The 14,866-nt window shown below is 49.5% G+C and overlaps 1 protein-coding gene across 1 annotated transcript; it reads left to right on the forward strand.

The window, feature by feature from the left end:
* The first annotated feature begins 1,521 nt into the window (after nucleotides 1–1,521).
* TMED3 (transmembrane p24 trafficking protein 3) lies at nucleotides 1,522–12,791 on the forward strand. The gene is made up of 3 exons (XM_061181705.1): nucleotides 1,522–2,088; nucleotides 3,782–4,030; nucleotides 11,929–12,791. Exons 1-3 carry the CDS (start codon nucleotides 1,522–1,524, stop codon nucleotides 12,163–12,165), a joined length of 1,053 nt encoding a protein of 350 aa, XP_061037688.1. The 3' UTR covers nucleotides 12,166–12,791.
* The last annotated feature ends 2,075 nt before the right edge of the window (nucleotides 12,792–14,866 follow it).

Raw genomic sequence — 14,866 nt, forward strand, 5'->3', positions numbered from 1 at the left:
CCTATTTTATTAATGTCCCTCTTAAAACAGAACAACAGATGTGATCTGATCATTGCCTGTTACTGGGCAGGCAGTTCCTTTCAGTAATAGTGACTTCCACACAATAGGTGCTAAAACAATGCTGTTTTTTAAATTAACTCAGCCCAAGTCAGGGCTCTTTTTTTAGTTCATCCGCTTCCACTGTCTTTTATTCAGCTAACTGTTGATTATCAGTCTTCAACTGCTCTGACTTGAGCTACTGCCAAGCCAAGTTTCTCGTCCCTGAGAGTATGCAGGTGTTTTCTTGGAACTAAATGTAGAATTTAACATTTAACCTGGTGAAATTTCTTTTGTTAACCTTAGCTGAGTATTCCAGCTGGCCAAGGTAATCTCGGTCTTACATCTGTCATTTGTTTCTCTTGGAACTAAATGCAGGATTTAACATTTAACCTGGTGAAATTTCTTTTGTTAACTTTAGCTGAGTACTCCAGCTGGCCAAGGTATCTCGGTCTTACATCTGTCATTTGTTTCTCCACTTGGTGCATCAAGATTAGATGATTACTACTTACATGTTTTCTACCAGTTACTGAAAAATAATGTTTAACAGGACAGAGCCATGGAAAGAGCCTCAAAGCACACTATATACCTTGCCAAGTCTGGTACAGAGCCAGTAAATAGTAATAATTACATTATGCGTGCATGTTATTTAACAGCCAACAGACTTTCACATCAATTAGCACCTTAATCCAACGTCAAGTATGCCCAGTGACAGGACTCTTCGGTCTTATCCACGTGGAGACCTATATAGGCAGTAAAATTCTTTGCTAAAATCAAGATACACCTCACCTAATGATGTTCTGAAAAAAATTCTTTACTGAGTAGCGAGACTACAATCGTTTTTTTCTCTTTGTCTTTACCTGATCATAGTGAATATAAAACGCTATAGTAATGATTATACAAAATATCTTCTTAGGTCAATGGTAATAGATAAGACAGTAAATTAATTTATCTGCTTTCAGCGCTTTTGAGAAGTCAAAGGGGGAAAAAAAAGATTGTTCTGTCCCAGAAGAACCTTCAACTTATCCTGACAACCAAGAGATACCTGAAATCCCTGAGTGAGAGACCTGTATTCGTATCTTCAGGAAGTTTCAGGAAGCTTTGTATGTGAGCACGCCTGCCGGTTTTCCCCAGAACAGATGTAATTGTGGGGTTTTACTTACTCGCACCCCTCTGCCCCGTGGCATACTTTTTCACCTTGGGAAGGGGATGGGAATGAGAAAGGGGGTGTTAATTGGGTCCCCAGAGTTTGCATATCTTTCCTCTAGCCTTCCTTGCTACTGTGGATAGTAGGTTTGGGCACACCCAGTTCTAGATCAGGAGACTGATTCTCCAGAGAAGCGCGAGACAAGTTACAGAGCCAGTCAGAAGCAGAGCCTGTACCTTGTAAAACCACATGGGCTTCGTGCTGCTGCGGCCAGAGAGGATGGACTGCGTGGACCAGGGCCAATTCCGGGGAATACTCAAGCCTGCGGGTCCCAGAGGATGCAGAAAACGTCTGTCGGGGAAGTTGGCAAAGGGCCCTTCCGCGGAGGTGCGCGCTGCGGCGGGGGAGCGCCGTCCCGCTTCACCTTCGCCGAGACGCCCCAGCAGAAGAGCGCGGGGCGGGGGAGGGGGCGTGTCCCCTTCGCCAGCTCAGCCAGCGCGCAGGCGCAGCGGGCAGAAGGGGCGGGGGGAGGCTGCGGTGCTCTCTGGCTTCGGTCCCGGGACCACCCTCGAGCGCGCGACTGCGCGCTGAGCCTCCCGCCATCCCGGAAGCGTAGCGCTCGGTTAGCGCCACGTCGGTCCCTGCGACTTATCCCTGGTCCCCCAGCCACCGTCCCACCCGCGAGGGGCGCACGCCCGAGCCGCGGCCCACGGGGCTGGACCGGGAGCATCATGGGCAGCGTGGCCTCGCGCTCCGCCTGCGCGCTGCCCCTTCTGCTGCTGCTGCTGCTTCTCCAGGCGGAGCGGCCGCGGGGCGCGGAGCTCACCTTCGAGCTACCTGACAACGCCAAGCAGTGTTTCTACGAGGACGTGGAGCAGGGCGTGAAGTTCTCCCTGGATTACCAGGTGAGGCCCTGGCGCCCGGCAGCGCCTCCTTTCCCCCTTCCAGGTCTCCATTGGTCACTGGTGCGCCCCAGGCTGGAGTGGCTGGAAGTAGCCAAAGAGGCTGAAGGGGGCGGGAATGACCAGAGACCAGCTGACTTCCCCGCGAGGAAGTCAGAGCCCACTCGAGACAGGCCCGACTAACCAGGGAGGGAGGTAGCGCCGCAGGTGCGCGACCTGGATGCGGATACCCGGCGGCGGGTCCTGCATCCTGGGGAGTTGTCCTCAGTGACCTGCAGGCCCCTTGACTCTAAGGAATGCCATGTCTGATTAGCTGGACACAGGCTGTCTGTCCCAAGTTTTTTGGACCAGTTTGTCCCCGCCTGTACTGAAAAATGGCAGCGAGAGGAAATGGGTTCTTGGTTTTATTTTTCCCTCTTTCCAGTGTTTGAAGTCAAGTTGGGGTGAGCGCAGCAAGTGATGAGAAATGGCGCTTTGGAAAGGTGTCAGCGCAGGCTCTGAGCCCTGGCAGTGTTTCCAAGGAGTGGTGTTGTGGCTGCTGCCATATGACTCAGAAAAGCTCCTAGCTCCTGCACTCCTGGCTCCTTTGAGAGATCTCATGGCTCACAATTCAGGGGAGCAGGTCTTGAGTGAGAGATCTGCCCCTAAGGTTTAGTGAGCAGATCTAAGAGTAGGGAGCTGAGTGGGAATCATACCCAGACCCGCGTCTGCTTGTGGACACATACTGACAGGCATTACAGAGATGAGTTGGCATGGGAAGCAGGAGTAGGGGCAGGCCATATGGTGGGCCCTCTCTGACCAAAGCCACTAAAAGAGGCGTGTGCTTGGGGACAGCACTATGTGCGATGACCTCCGAGTCACTGATGTGGCCACTTTCACATGTCCGTGGACAGTGTGGAAATTGCAGCTGGGCTAACAGGGGTAACCTAGGTACAGTCACCAAAACGTGATCGTTGTGAGGATGGAGGGGCCTGAGAGGTCATCTGGTCCCTGCCAGGTCAGGAACCCCTGTTAGAGCAGGTTCAGCATAAGTTTACACACCCCCAGCATTAGGAAGCTCACTAATCACAAAGCAAATTCTTCCATCTGGACAAAAGGAAATTTTAACATTTGGAAGCAGATGGTGGCCATTGACTGTGTTCTTTGATGGACCTTAGTTGTAGTCATTGACCACCTCTGTGATTTTTGCCCTTTGCAGGTCTTATCTTTCCTGTGTTGACAAAGAGAGTTTGAACTAATGATTCCCGAGGACTCTCCCACCTCTGGTAATCACTGATTCTGTGAAGGCTTCAGTCTATGTGTGCTTTCCCCTTGCATTCCATCAGCAGTAATATTAACGTTTACCAGACACGTTCAGCAGTTTACTTAACCTCGGAGCCTCAGTTACCTCTTCTGTAAAATGGGAAGGATTAGGCTCTTTGCACTCTTGCAGAGCAAAACTTTTGGAGTCAGGCAGACATGGATTCGAGTCTTAGCTCTGTCACTTTCAAGCGGCATGACCATGGCCAGTGAACTTCAACTCTCTCAGCCTCAGTGTCATCCTCTGTAAATCGGGGAGTGTCAGCCTTTAGAAGGCTGCGAAGATTAAGTGAAAAAAATGTTGGTGACGTGTAATCACAGTGCCTGGTCGGCCTTTGGTAAGTGGTGTTTGCCCCTCTGGTAACAGCAGACTGTGGGTGTCTTTTGCGGTTGTCAGGTCATCGCTGGAGGCCACTACGACGTTGACTGCTATATGGAGGACCCCCTGGGGAACACCATCTACAGGGAAACCAAGAAGCAGTATGACAGCTTCACACACCAGGCTGAGGTTAAGGGCGTTTATCAATTTTGCTTCAGTAATGAGTTTTCCACCTTCTCTCACAAGACCGTCTACTTTGACTTTCAAGTGGGCGACGAGCCCCCCATTCTCCCAGACATGGGGAACAGAGTCACGGCTCTCACCCAGGTGAGTGGACACTAACAGGCTGAGATGAACCCCGTCCCCCCAGCCTGCTCCTTCTCGTCTGTGCCCGTCTTGGCTGATGAGCAGTCACCAGCTATCCAGCTCCAGTCTGAAGTCTCAGTATCGACTCTGCCCCTCTGTTCACATCCAGTCCTACAAGACCCTATGTTCTCCTTTTGGTCTTCCTTTCCATTCTTTAACTGGATCCCTGCAATAGTTTCCTCTGGTATCCCTGCGTTCCCATTTAGTCTTTGGCACGGCACCACTTTCAAAGTACACATAGCATATGCCTCTCTGCTGATATGATGTATCTACATGAGAAAGACTAGTCCTACTTTGTGTGGTATATATTAGTTAAGGTAACAACGGCTGGCTGCTATAACAAATAAATCCCAAATATCAATGGCTTAGCACAATGAAAGTTTTTTTTTTTCCTCACTCAAATAATAATCCAGAGAGTGGGGATGGGGGTGGAGGACTTTCCTCCATGGAGTGACTCAGGAAACCAGGCTCCTTCTTTCTTGTCATCTTTCTGATGTCCCTTAGGGCTTCAGAGTCCTCTGTTTCTAGCCACCAAAAGAAGGAGAGAATGATAAAGTCCCATCTGCTTCTTAAAAGCCCTGGCCCAGAAGTGACGCCATCACACCCACTCATATCTCATTGTTGAGAAATAGTCCTGTGGACAGTCTGGATGAAACGAAGGCGGCAAATACAGTTCAGTTGGGCAGTCAACTCCTAGCAACAAACTTCACAATCTGGAAGAGAAACGGTGACACTTTTGGAGGACAGATAGTCATCTCTGTCACCCATGGCTGTCACAGTTAACTATAATCCGACCCCAGCCTCCTCCATCAGTCTTCCCTCCTGCTATTTAAGCTTCTCCCTCCCTCCCATATGCAGGCTCTGAGGCTAGGACTCTATATTACCCCTGAATCCCCAGCGCCCCAGTGCCTGGGGTGTGGCATAGAATAAGAGCTCACCAAATAGTTGTCAAGTGACTGAGTGGCAGGACCCAGGGAAACCTGCAAGACAGGAATGACCCTCTGTGGCTGCACCTGTTCCAGAACCAAAGCCAGAGCATCTGAGTCTCCAGCAAAGCCAGATTACCTTCTGGGCTGCCCTCCAAGGTGACCACAGGCTCCATTCCTCTGTGGCTTTGACCATGGGCTCATTCTCTGAGCAGTTGGAGGTTAGCACTGCACTGTCCAGTCAGTAACAGCTATCTACATATGGCTGTTGACAATTAATTGAAATTAAATTAAAAATTCCCTTCCTTGTTTGCTCTATACCAACATTTCTAGTGCTCAGTAGTCACAAGTGGCTGGTGCCCATGCACGGAGAGTTCCACTGGACAGCAGTGCGTTTGAACTTAGCGGCGTGACTGCTGATAGGAGGTCCAGCCCAGGGTGTGTCTTATGTGTAAGATCTTTCATAACCTATCCTCTCAGGAGGTCTGTTGGTCATTGATGAAATAGCTTCTGTTTTGAAGATTTTGTGAGTCTCCAGAAGCTGAGCTGAAGGATTTCTCTCTCTAAGCAGTGGAAAAGAAACCAGTAGAGAAAAGGCTTTGTGGATTAGCGCACTAGAGATGTTCTTTCCTGGAGCCTTAGAGTTAGAGTTTGGTTTTGTTGCAGGAAGGAGTGATTGCACTTCCCCTCTTCTGCATCTGGGAACCTCATCCTTCCTTCTGCCCGGCCGCAAAAGAGCTGTTTCCTTCTCCTTCTGTACCTGTGACCCCCCTGCCTGGTCTGTGCCTGTCGCAGACAGCTCCCGCGCGCCTGTGCTGGGCCCATGTCAGTCTGCACACTGTACCCGGTGGTGGGAGTGTGAGGAGGTCAGAGGGCGCTGTCCCAGCTATCAGGAGCCCTGCGTGGAATGCGACCCTGTAAACCACGGAGCTCCAGGATGCTCTGATCAGAGCTGAGATTTAAGGGTGAGGGTTGTCAGGGGATGGACCAGTTGACTCTTGCAGGAGTGTCAGGGAAGTCTTCTCGGGGAGCGTTTTAGCTTAAAGCGACACTCTGGGTGCTTGCCTAGGAGTATGTCTGGCACGGGAGGAGGAAAGGCCTCCTGGGTGGGGAGAACAGCAGGTGCAGGTATTCAGGGCATCACTTTACTTTGCTCACCGGTCCTGATCTTATTTTGCTTGGCATGGATCCCCTTTCTCCCTGCAGCTGTCTTCTCTCTTCCCCTGAGGCTTCGTCCGGCTCAGTGCTGGGCCAGAGGCTGTGTGTTCTGGCACCAGTAACAGCCCTAGGGTGAAAGAATAGGATCCAGAGTGACCGAGTCCCGGGCCAGGGCTCCAGGCCAGAGGGACTTGTCTTTGGCCTGAGTTCCAGCACGACCAGGCTCCTGGCAGAGGACATGGGCTAGGGATGCTGCTGAGGGAGGCCGAGCTTGAGGTGCCCTGGGCGTCCTGAGAGTCTGGGCAGATCCTAGCGGAGGCTGAAGGGTCCTGACAGAGGTCCAAGGTCCGGGGCTACCTCAGTGGTGGTCGAGGGAAGATTAAAGGTTTTCCTAACTCTACTCTGAGGCCAGCTCCTGTGACGCTGCCTTTGAGCTCTTGAAGAATTTAAAGAGCCAAGCGCGGACTTCCCTGGCGGTCCAGTGGTTAAGACTCCGCGCTTCCATTGCAGGGGGTGCGAGTTCGATCCCTGGTTGGGGGAACTAAGATCCCATGTGCTGCGCGGCCAGAAAATAAAATAAAATAAAGAGCCAAGTGCTTCTATCTGTGGAGGTCCTGATGAGGTGAGGCTGCAGGAATTTGCTGGTGGTTACAGAGTGAAGACCTGGGCATCAGCAGGTGGTAGAGATGGGATGGGATGTGGGCATGGGATGGAGGAAAGGGATGGTCCTGGGAGGGAGACAGGTCAGGGTGTCTCCAGAGACTACCTGTCATGATGGAGCGGTGCCCACAATCCCCATGGGGCTCCCGGACACTGGGAACCAGCCAGGGCTGGAGGTCTCAGCGGGGTGAAGGTCGCACTGCAGGAGAGCTGGGGACCTATGGCCCTGGGAAAACAGGGCTCTTTGCAACAGAAGGGCCTCTGCTGGCTTCCTGCTGGGTAGGAAGCAGGCTGGCTGGGTTGCCTAACTGAAATTTTGTGGGAACAAGCTGAGTGGTATCTTAGACTAACGGCAACGGCACATCCCAGTGGACGGGGAAGTAGCATGTTTTTACGGTAAGGGGATGCTTCCAGGTGTCTGTGAATCTTGGTGATGTGTTGCCCTGGGGTCTCCTGTGAGGCCCGTGCCAGGTTCTAAAGGTGTCTGCTGGTTTTAGACGCCAGGAAAGCCGTAGAGTACCACCTCCTGCTCTGTTACCTCCTGAGAACTGGCTTCCTTCCCTGTAACTGATCGGATCTGAGGTTGTTCCAGTAAAGACCTCAGGCCCTCGTCATAGAAGTGCAGTGCTGGTCTCTGGCTGGTGACATCTGATCCACGTCTTTGAAGTGATGCCTTACATGGCATATCTGATGTGTCCTCTGCCCAGGGTGTCAGCACCCGTGGTTTCGGTGTCCTCCTCCGTTTCTCTTCCCCTCCACCCCCCTTCCCATCCCCTCTCCTTCTCCAGTGATTCTGGACCCTGGGAGGAGGCTGGAGGTACCAGCCTGTACTGCTGAACGCCTGGGCTAGGGCTCAGGGGTCCCAGGAGCTCCCAGTTCAAGTGAGTGTAATGTACATCTTGAGTTTCTGAATGAGCTTGTGATGGAAATAAACACGGAGGGTGGAATTCTAGCCTGGAAAACCAGTGAGCCCTTCCCTAGTGTTTAAAAACAAAGCCTCTGTGTATTTATACATTCTAAACGTGTGTATGTATGTCTATATGTACACATGCATATGCATGCATATACACGGGCATGCACGTGCATGTATACACATGTATATGTGTATCTCTGTCCATCCCACTAATTTCAAGAATGATCTTCTCTACCTTGTTACCGAGTCCCCTAAATCGCTCCCAGATCTGCTCTTCTTCCCCCACTTGGTGACCTTCTTAATTGAGGGCCTCGTCTTTTCTTCCCAGCAGAATTGCAGCCAGCAAAGTGGTTTCCCCACCACCAATCCCCCTCTGCATCATGGCTGGCAGGGAGGTTCTCTTAAAGTGGGATCCTTGCCTTGCCATTCTTCTGCTTACAGAGCTTCGTGTTAAAGTCTTGACTCTCAAGGCCTTTACCGTGAGCTTCCACCTACCCATGACTTCCTTCCCACATATCCCCGATGGGATGCACATACTGGGCCCTGCATGTGCTCTTTGCCATGCTTTTCTTTCCTTTTTTTTTAAAATATATTTATTTTATTTATTTATTTTTGGCTGTGTTGGGTCTTCGTTGCTGCACGCGGGCTTTCTCTAGTTGCGGCGAGCGGGGGCTACTCTTCCTTGTGGTGCGTGGGCTTCTCATTGCAGTGGCTTCTCTTGTTGCGGAGCATGGGCTCTAGGCACGCAGGCTTCAGTAGTTGTGGCATGCAGGCTCAGTAGTTGTGGCTCACGGGCTGTAGAGCGCAGGCTCAGTAGTTGTGGTGCACGGACCTAGTTGCTCTGCAGCATGTGGGATCTTCCCCGACCAGGGCTCGAACCCATGTCCGCTGCATTGGCAGGCAGATACTTAACCATTGCGCCACCAGGGAAGCCCTGCCATGCTTTTCCTACGTGGAATGCGTTCCCCTCATCCTCTGCCTGGTGACATGCTGCCCATCTGTCAAGGTTCAGTTTATCTCTTCCCTGTGTCAGGTATGCCTCCATCTCTGGCAGGATTAGCAGCTTTCTCTGAGGTGTTCCCATAACTCCGCTCACCCCTCTATTGTTAGCTCTTTTGGCATTGCATGAAGCTGATTACATTCTCTAAATTATGACCTTCTTGAGACCCAGGACTGTGTCTGACTCTGATTTCATCTCTCGGTTCCCAGGGCCCAGCACAATGTCTGGAAGGCGAGTAGGCACTTAATAAATAAACATTTGAAAGAATGAATTAGTGTAGTTTGGGCTATCAAAGAAAACCGAGTATGATTTGGAATTCCTGTAGTGTCATTTTGAGAGGTGTCTCTCCTGAGTTCCCCAGCCCTACCTTCAATAACCGAGGTCTTCCGAAGATCACCAGGGTGCTATAAATATAGAACTAATTGGACTTACCAGATCTTCCTGTTGTCATGGCCATAGGGAGTGACTGGAAGGGCACAGTAGGGAAGCGTCTAGCAATGCCATACCTTGGTTCCACTTTGGCACAGGTTTGCGTAGGTTAAGCCTGACTCCACTCTGTGACCTCTTTCCTAGTTCCTTCACAGTTTAGTCCCCTTCCTTCCTCTGTGACAGTTGACATGCCTTCATCAACTCTGGAAGCATTACCAGGAGAGCTAAGGGGAGCAAGCCTACAAATGCCACCGTTGTCTCCAGTGCAGAAGTCTGTGCCCTGAGAGGTCTCCTCTGGTGGTTGGCATCTGAAGTCAGTTGTCACTTAGGAGTCCCCTTTGGAATGAACTTCTTGATGTCAGGAACCCTTCTCAGGATCATTTGTCCATTTCTCAACATCACACATCTGTAGGTACAGACATACCTTGTTTTACTGCACTTCACAGGTGCTGTATTTTTTACAATTGAAGGTTTTTGGCAACCCTGTGTTGTCAGATGATGGTTAGCATTTTTAAGCAATAAAGTATTTTCTAATTAAGGTATGTACATTGATTTTTTTTTTAGACATTATGCTATTACACTCTTAATAGACTACAGTATAGTGTAAATGTAACTTTTATATGCACTGGGAAACCAAAAAATCCCTGTGACTCACTATATTGTGACATTTGCTTTATTGTGGTGGTCTGGAACCACACCCGCAGTATCTCCAAGGTATCCCTCTACACCCTACCTACCAAACATGGGGAAGGTGACGAAGCCCCATGCTAACTCCAGTCGCCAGAGAAGACCGTAATATAGCCCAAATAATAGGGCATGCGGGTGTCACTGAGAAAGCAGGATCAAGGTTCCCCTTGGGGGAAAAAGTGAAGCACAAACGACCTTGTTCTTTACAGTGGATTCTGCCCCTTGACCTGATGCCTAGTCAAGGTCCACTAATTCCATCTCGTACACAGTGACCTTGTCAATTTTCCCTCCACGTGACATTTCACCACCTCTTCCCTATAGATCAGAATGAGGGGGTCATACAACATGTGCAGAGGAAACCCACACCCCTAGGAGGTAGACCAGTTGTCACACAGAAGATGCTGCCTTGTCAACACAGAGGCTAAAGGGAAGCTTTTCTCTTTCCTCATGTAGTCTAGTTTAGCTCCTAGAACGGCCCAGAGTCAAGAATATCTATGAAGCAAGTAAGGGCAACATCTTTTTTTGGTCATGGTCTCCCCTTTGCTGTCCAGAAACTGTTCAATTTGTGAGAGAAATGAGGGTTTCATGGGGGGGTCCATCAAGGTGGTGACACAATGGTTTGGTCCCTTCTAGCTTCTTATGTTGAGCTTTATAAGTAGTTCACCTTTGGAATTTGGGAAACAAACGTCTGTTGGATGCTTATGAACTTCCGTAGCGCAAAAACTTATTGTTGGGATAGAATTTGCTGGGTTGTGGATAAAATTATTGCTTTAGAGGTTACCTGTGAGTAAGAACACATGTTCTTTCACAGGCATAATATCTTAGTTTTCTATTGCTGAGTCAATAATTACTACTAATGGCTGAAAACAACAGCCATTCATTATCTCACAGTTCTGTAGGCTCTAAGCCTGGGCCAGCTCGGCTGGGTTCTCTGCTCAGGGTCTCAAGGCTGAAACCAGGTTGGGTTGGCCTCTTCTCTTGCGGCTCTGGGGAGGAATCTGCTCTCACACTCATTCAGGTGGTTGGCAGAATTTATTTCCTTGCGGCTGTAGGACTGAGGTTCCCGTTTCCTTGTTGGCTGTTGTGCTGTCCACTCCTAGAGGCCTTTTTCTGGTCCTTGCATGTGACCTTCTCTATCTTGAGAGCCAGCAACGGTGCACTGAATTCTTTTGAATCCAGCCTCTCTGACTTTTCCTTCAGCCACCAGCTGGAGAAAGCTCCCTGCTCTGAAGGGCTCCTGTGATTCGGTCAGGCCCACTGGATGGTCTCCCTCTCTTAAGGTCAACTGTGACATATAACATAATCACAGGAGTGGCAGCTCATCATATTCACAGCTTCCTGGGACTGGAGCAGGGGACCTTGGTAGTGGGGGTGGGACATATTCAGAATTCGGCATGCTACACATAATATTTTAGCAGGTAAAGGAAGTTGTGAAGTAGTATGCGTTATGTGTGAGTATATGCATGTGTGTGCACATTCATGTGCACACATGTCTATGTCTTTGCACATGTTTGTATGTGTGTGTGGGTCTATGTACATGAGAAATGTATGTCTTCATGTGTTTGTGTCTACATAGAAGTGTAGGCAGCAAATTTAATAGAATGAACAGTAGATTCAGAGTCCAACACAATTGTGGTTTACTTCACGCCCTGCCGTTCATTAGCTGTGTGACCTTAGGCAAGTCATGTAGTCTCTTTGAGCCTCAATTTCCTCGTCAGTATATGCAGTAAGCAGTCAATCCTCCTTAACATTGGGAGTAATGATCCCTGCCTGTCAGGGGTATGGTGAGTATTAAATAAGAACACAGGGCAGTATTTGAAAGCATAGGCTCAGGACTCAGACAGTTGAGTTTAAATCCTGACTCTGCCATCTACTAACTGTGTGACTCCGAACAAGTTACTTAACCTCTCTGAGCCTCAGTTAGGCTTATTATGAATACAATCGTGTCAAATCCTTAGCATAGGCACATAGTTAGCATTCAGTAGAAATTACCTAGGATATTGAAGATCACATTTGCTGTGTGTGTGCTGGATCCTGTTCTTCTTTTCTGAGGGTTCACAGTGACTGCTTTTCTCTTCCTGCCTAGATGGAGTCCGCCTGTGTGACCATCCACGAGGCTCTGAAGACGGTGATTGACTCTCAGACGCATTACCGGCTCCGGGAGGCCCAGGACAGAGCCCGGGCTGAAGATCTGAATAGCCGAGTCTCTTACTGGTCTGTTGGTGAGACGATCGCGCTGTTCGTGGTCAGCTTCAGCCAGGTGCTTCTGCTTAAAAGCTTCTTCACAGAAAAACGACCCGTCAGCAGGATGGTCCACTCCTAGTTGGGGCGCTCTGCTCCCAGGCCCCTCACACCCCAGGACGGAGCAGCTCCCTTTGGTCACAGGCTTCTGGGGCTGGTGGGTGCAACCCAGGAGCTGCCTGGAGAAGAGCACAGGGTAACATGCTCTCACCTTGCCTTCTATTCAGATGCTTGGTCCTTGTACTCCAGCAGCCAAAGCTCATAGAGCCCAGTAAGCGGAAGACATCCAGCTGCCTTATGTGTGCAACACTGAATGCAGAAAGGGTGCAATCAGGCTAGAGATTGGCCAGTGTGGGAGGGCAGGCAGGCAGCCATCCAATGGCCTGGCTCGTAGGAGGAACCCCAAGGGCCCAGGCCTCCAGGGGGCAGCTCAGGGCTCTCTTTTTGCTCCATGACGCATGGCCCATTTGCCTTGTGTGTCCTATCCCATGTGGAGGAGACAGGGCCCTGTCTGGCCTTTCCTCACATGGAGCTCTCTGTACCTGTGGAAACCAGGCCTTGAAGCAGCTTTGCAGAAATCCCCATCCCAGGTGAGCCATGGAATCAGCCATGCAAGCAAGAACAAAATGGTAGCTGGGTGCCTTGGTTGGCTGTGTATCTCCTAGGAGGCAGGACTCTGGCTAATAAAAACTGTCTGTGAGCACCATGGAGACTTGTGCCATTATTTCTTTGCTCTAAAGGAGCTCATGGCTTAATGGGGAGCATTGGTGTGCATATAAATAATTACAGCATAATAGAGCAAGTGATGCCTCAGAGATGTGTATGTGTAGACGTTTGTGGAGGGAGTAGTAAATAACTCTCAGCTGAATGAAAACAGTGAAATAGGGAGTTGGTTATTTTGTGTTCTCAGACCCTAGTGCTTACTGTCAACAACTGAGTCATCATTTAATCCAAATAGAGGGGCTAAGAACAGAAAAAGAAAAGACTGAGCAACGATGAGTGGCTGTCCCAAGGCCATTTCCACAGCAGCTACAGTGGTCTCTTTAAAACTTAAGTCAGACCCTGTCACTCCTGCTCAAAACCTTCCCAAGGCTCTGCATGTCATTCACAGTTCATGAAAGTCCTCACCGTGGTCTTGAAGTCCTGCATCTGGTGCCCCAGCCTCTGGCCCTGGAAATCGCCTACCCTACTCCCTCCACTCACTTCTCCCATGTCTTTCAGGTCCTGCTGTTCCTATCACACCAGGCCATGCTTCTGCCCCAGGGCCTTTGCACAGGTTGTTTCCTCTGTTAGAACACCCTCTCCCTGATATCTGCATGACCTGCTCCATCATTTCCTCCTAACCAATGTCACCTTGTCAGTGAGGTCTCTCCTAACCACTCTATTTAAGATGGCATCATCTCACCTGTCCCTGGCCCTCTGTGTCTCTGTCTCTGCTTTACTTCTCTGTATGTCATTTATCACCATTGACAGATATGTTTACTTGTTTGTTTATTGTCTAGATGTAAACTCCATGAAGGTAGGGACTTTGTTCACTGCTGTATTCTTAAGTGTATAGAATAATGCCTGATATATACTAAGCTCTTAATAGATATTAGTTATTAGATGAACAGCCTTGCCCATTAGTAAGAAATTAATGCATACTGATCAAGTGTCTGTATAGTAGGTCTTGAGGGAAGATGATATGATGTCTGTCCTAAAAAAACCTACCAAGAAATCTGAAATCCTCAGCTGTCTAGCAAGCATTAATAGTGCATTGTAGGGAACAAAATAAACAATCCCATGAGAAAGAAACTCCATAAGCCTTACTTAGCTTGATTGAAAGATAAATCCTACTTATACCTGTTCATAGAGTTTTGATGGTATTTCTTCTCTCTTAAAGTTAAGTACCAAGTATATATAAAAGATTTTTTATGAAATATGTTTGCAGTATAGTGAAAAACAATACAGCACATCCTTATGTGCCACTAGCTGGATTAAGCGATATAATGTGACTGTTTCCTCTTAGAAGCTGACGTTCTGTGCCTTCCTCTCCTGCATTTTGCCTTGGGGCTACCATGGCCCCCCTCCTTTGCCATGATTTGAGTGGCAGCAGCCAGGCCGCAGGTGCCTGTGTAGGGCAGGACCAGGGCAGAGCAAAGGCCCTGTCCCTGGGTGGTGAGCGGTGGTTGACCAGCTGCCCCAGGGCATCTACTCTTCCCTGTCCTCCCCTCCCTAAGACCCATGGCTGGTGGATTAAAAACTAAGGCCACTCTCTCATCCCAAAGCTGTTCTTTCTGAGTGTTTAAAGTGAACATTAAGGGACTTCCCTGGTGGTCCAGTGGTAAAGAATCCGCCTTCCAATGCAGGGGATGTCGGTTCAATCCCTGGTCGGGGAACTAAGATCCCACATGCCGTGGGGCAGCTGAGCCTGTGCACCACAACTGCTGAGCTCGCATGCCTCAATGAGAGGGCCCTCATGTGCAAACTACAGAGCCCACGTGCTCTGGAGCCCGTGCACCACAACTAGAGAGAGAAAAACCCGCACGCCACAACCCGAGAGGAGCCCACGCACCGCAACGAAGAGCCTGCAAGCCACAACTAACCCAATGCAGCCAAAAATAAAATAAAAATTAATTAATTAATTAACTAAAAATTATTAAAAAAATAAAATGAACATTGAACAACAAGGCTGGCAAGTACTAGCAAATGAGGGCTACCCATTGTCATTCTCCATCCTGGGGCTTCCTCCCCCGCCACCTCATTAAATCCTCTGCAGGGACACCAGCTAGGTCCTAGACTTT

Source organism: Eubalaena glacialis, chromosome 2 (genome assembly GCF_028564815.1).
Source record: "Eubalaena glacialis isolate mEubGla1 chromosome 2, mEubGla1.1.hap2.+ XY, whole genome shotgun sequence".
Lineage (NCBI taxonomy): Eukaryota > Metazoa > Chordata > Mammalia > Artiodactyla > Balaenidae > Eubalaena > Eubalaena glacialis.

What these genes read in the sequence shown, in the direction of transcription:
- TMED3 (XM_061181705.1), top strand. Translation starts at nt 1,522, where the DNA reads ATGCAGAAAACGTCTGTCGGGGAAGTTGGCAAAGGGCCCTTCCGCGGA. An exon ending in AGTTCTCCCTGGATTACCAG is followed by an intron (nt 2,089 to 3,781) that starts GTGAGGCCCTGG and finishes TGCGGTTGTCAG; the next exon opens with GTCATCGCTGGAGGCCACTA. An exon ending in GAGTCACGGCTCTCACCCAG is followed by an intron (nt 4,031 to 11,928) that starts GTGAGTGGACAC and finishes CTTCCTGCCTAG; the next exon opens with ATGGAGTCCGCCTGTGTGAC.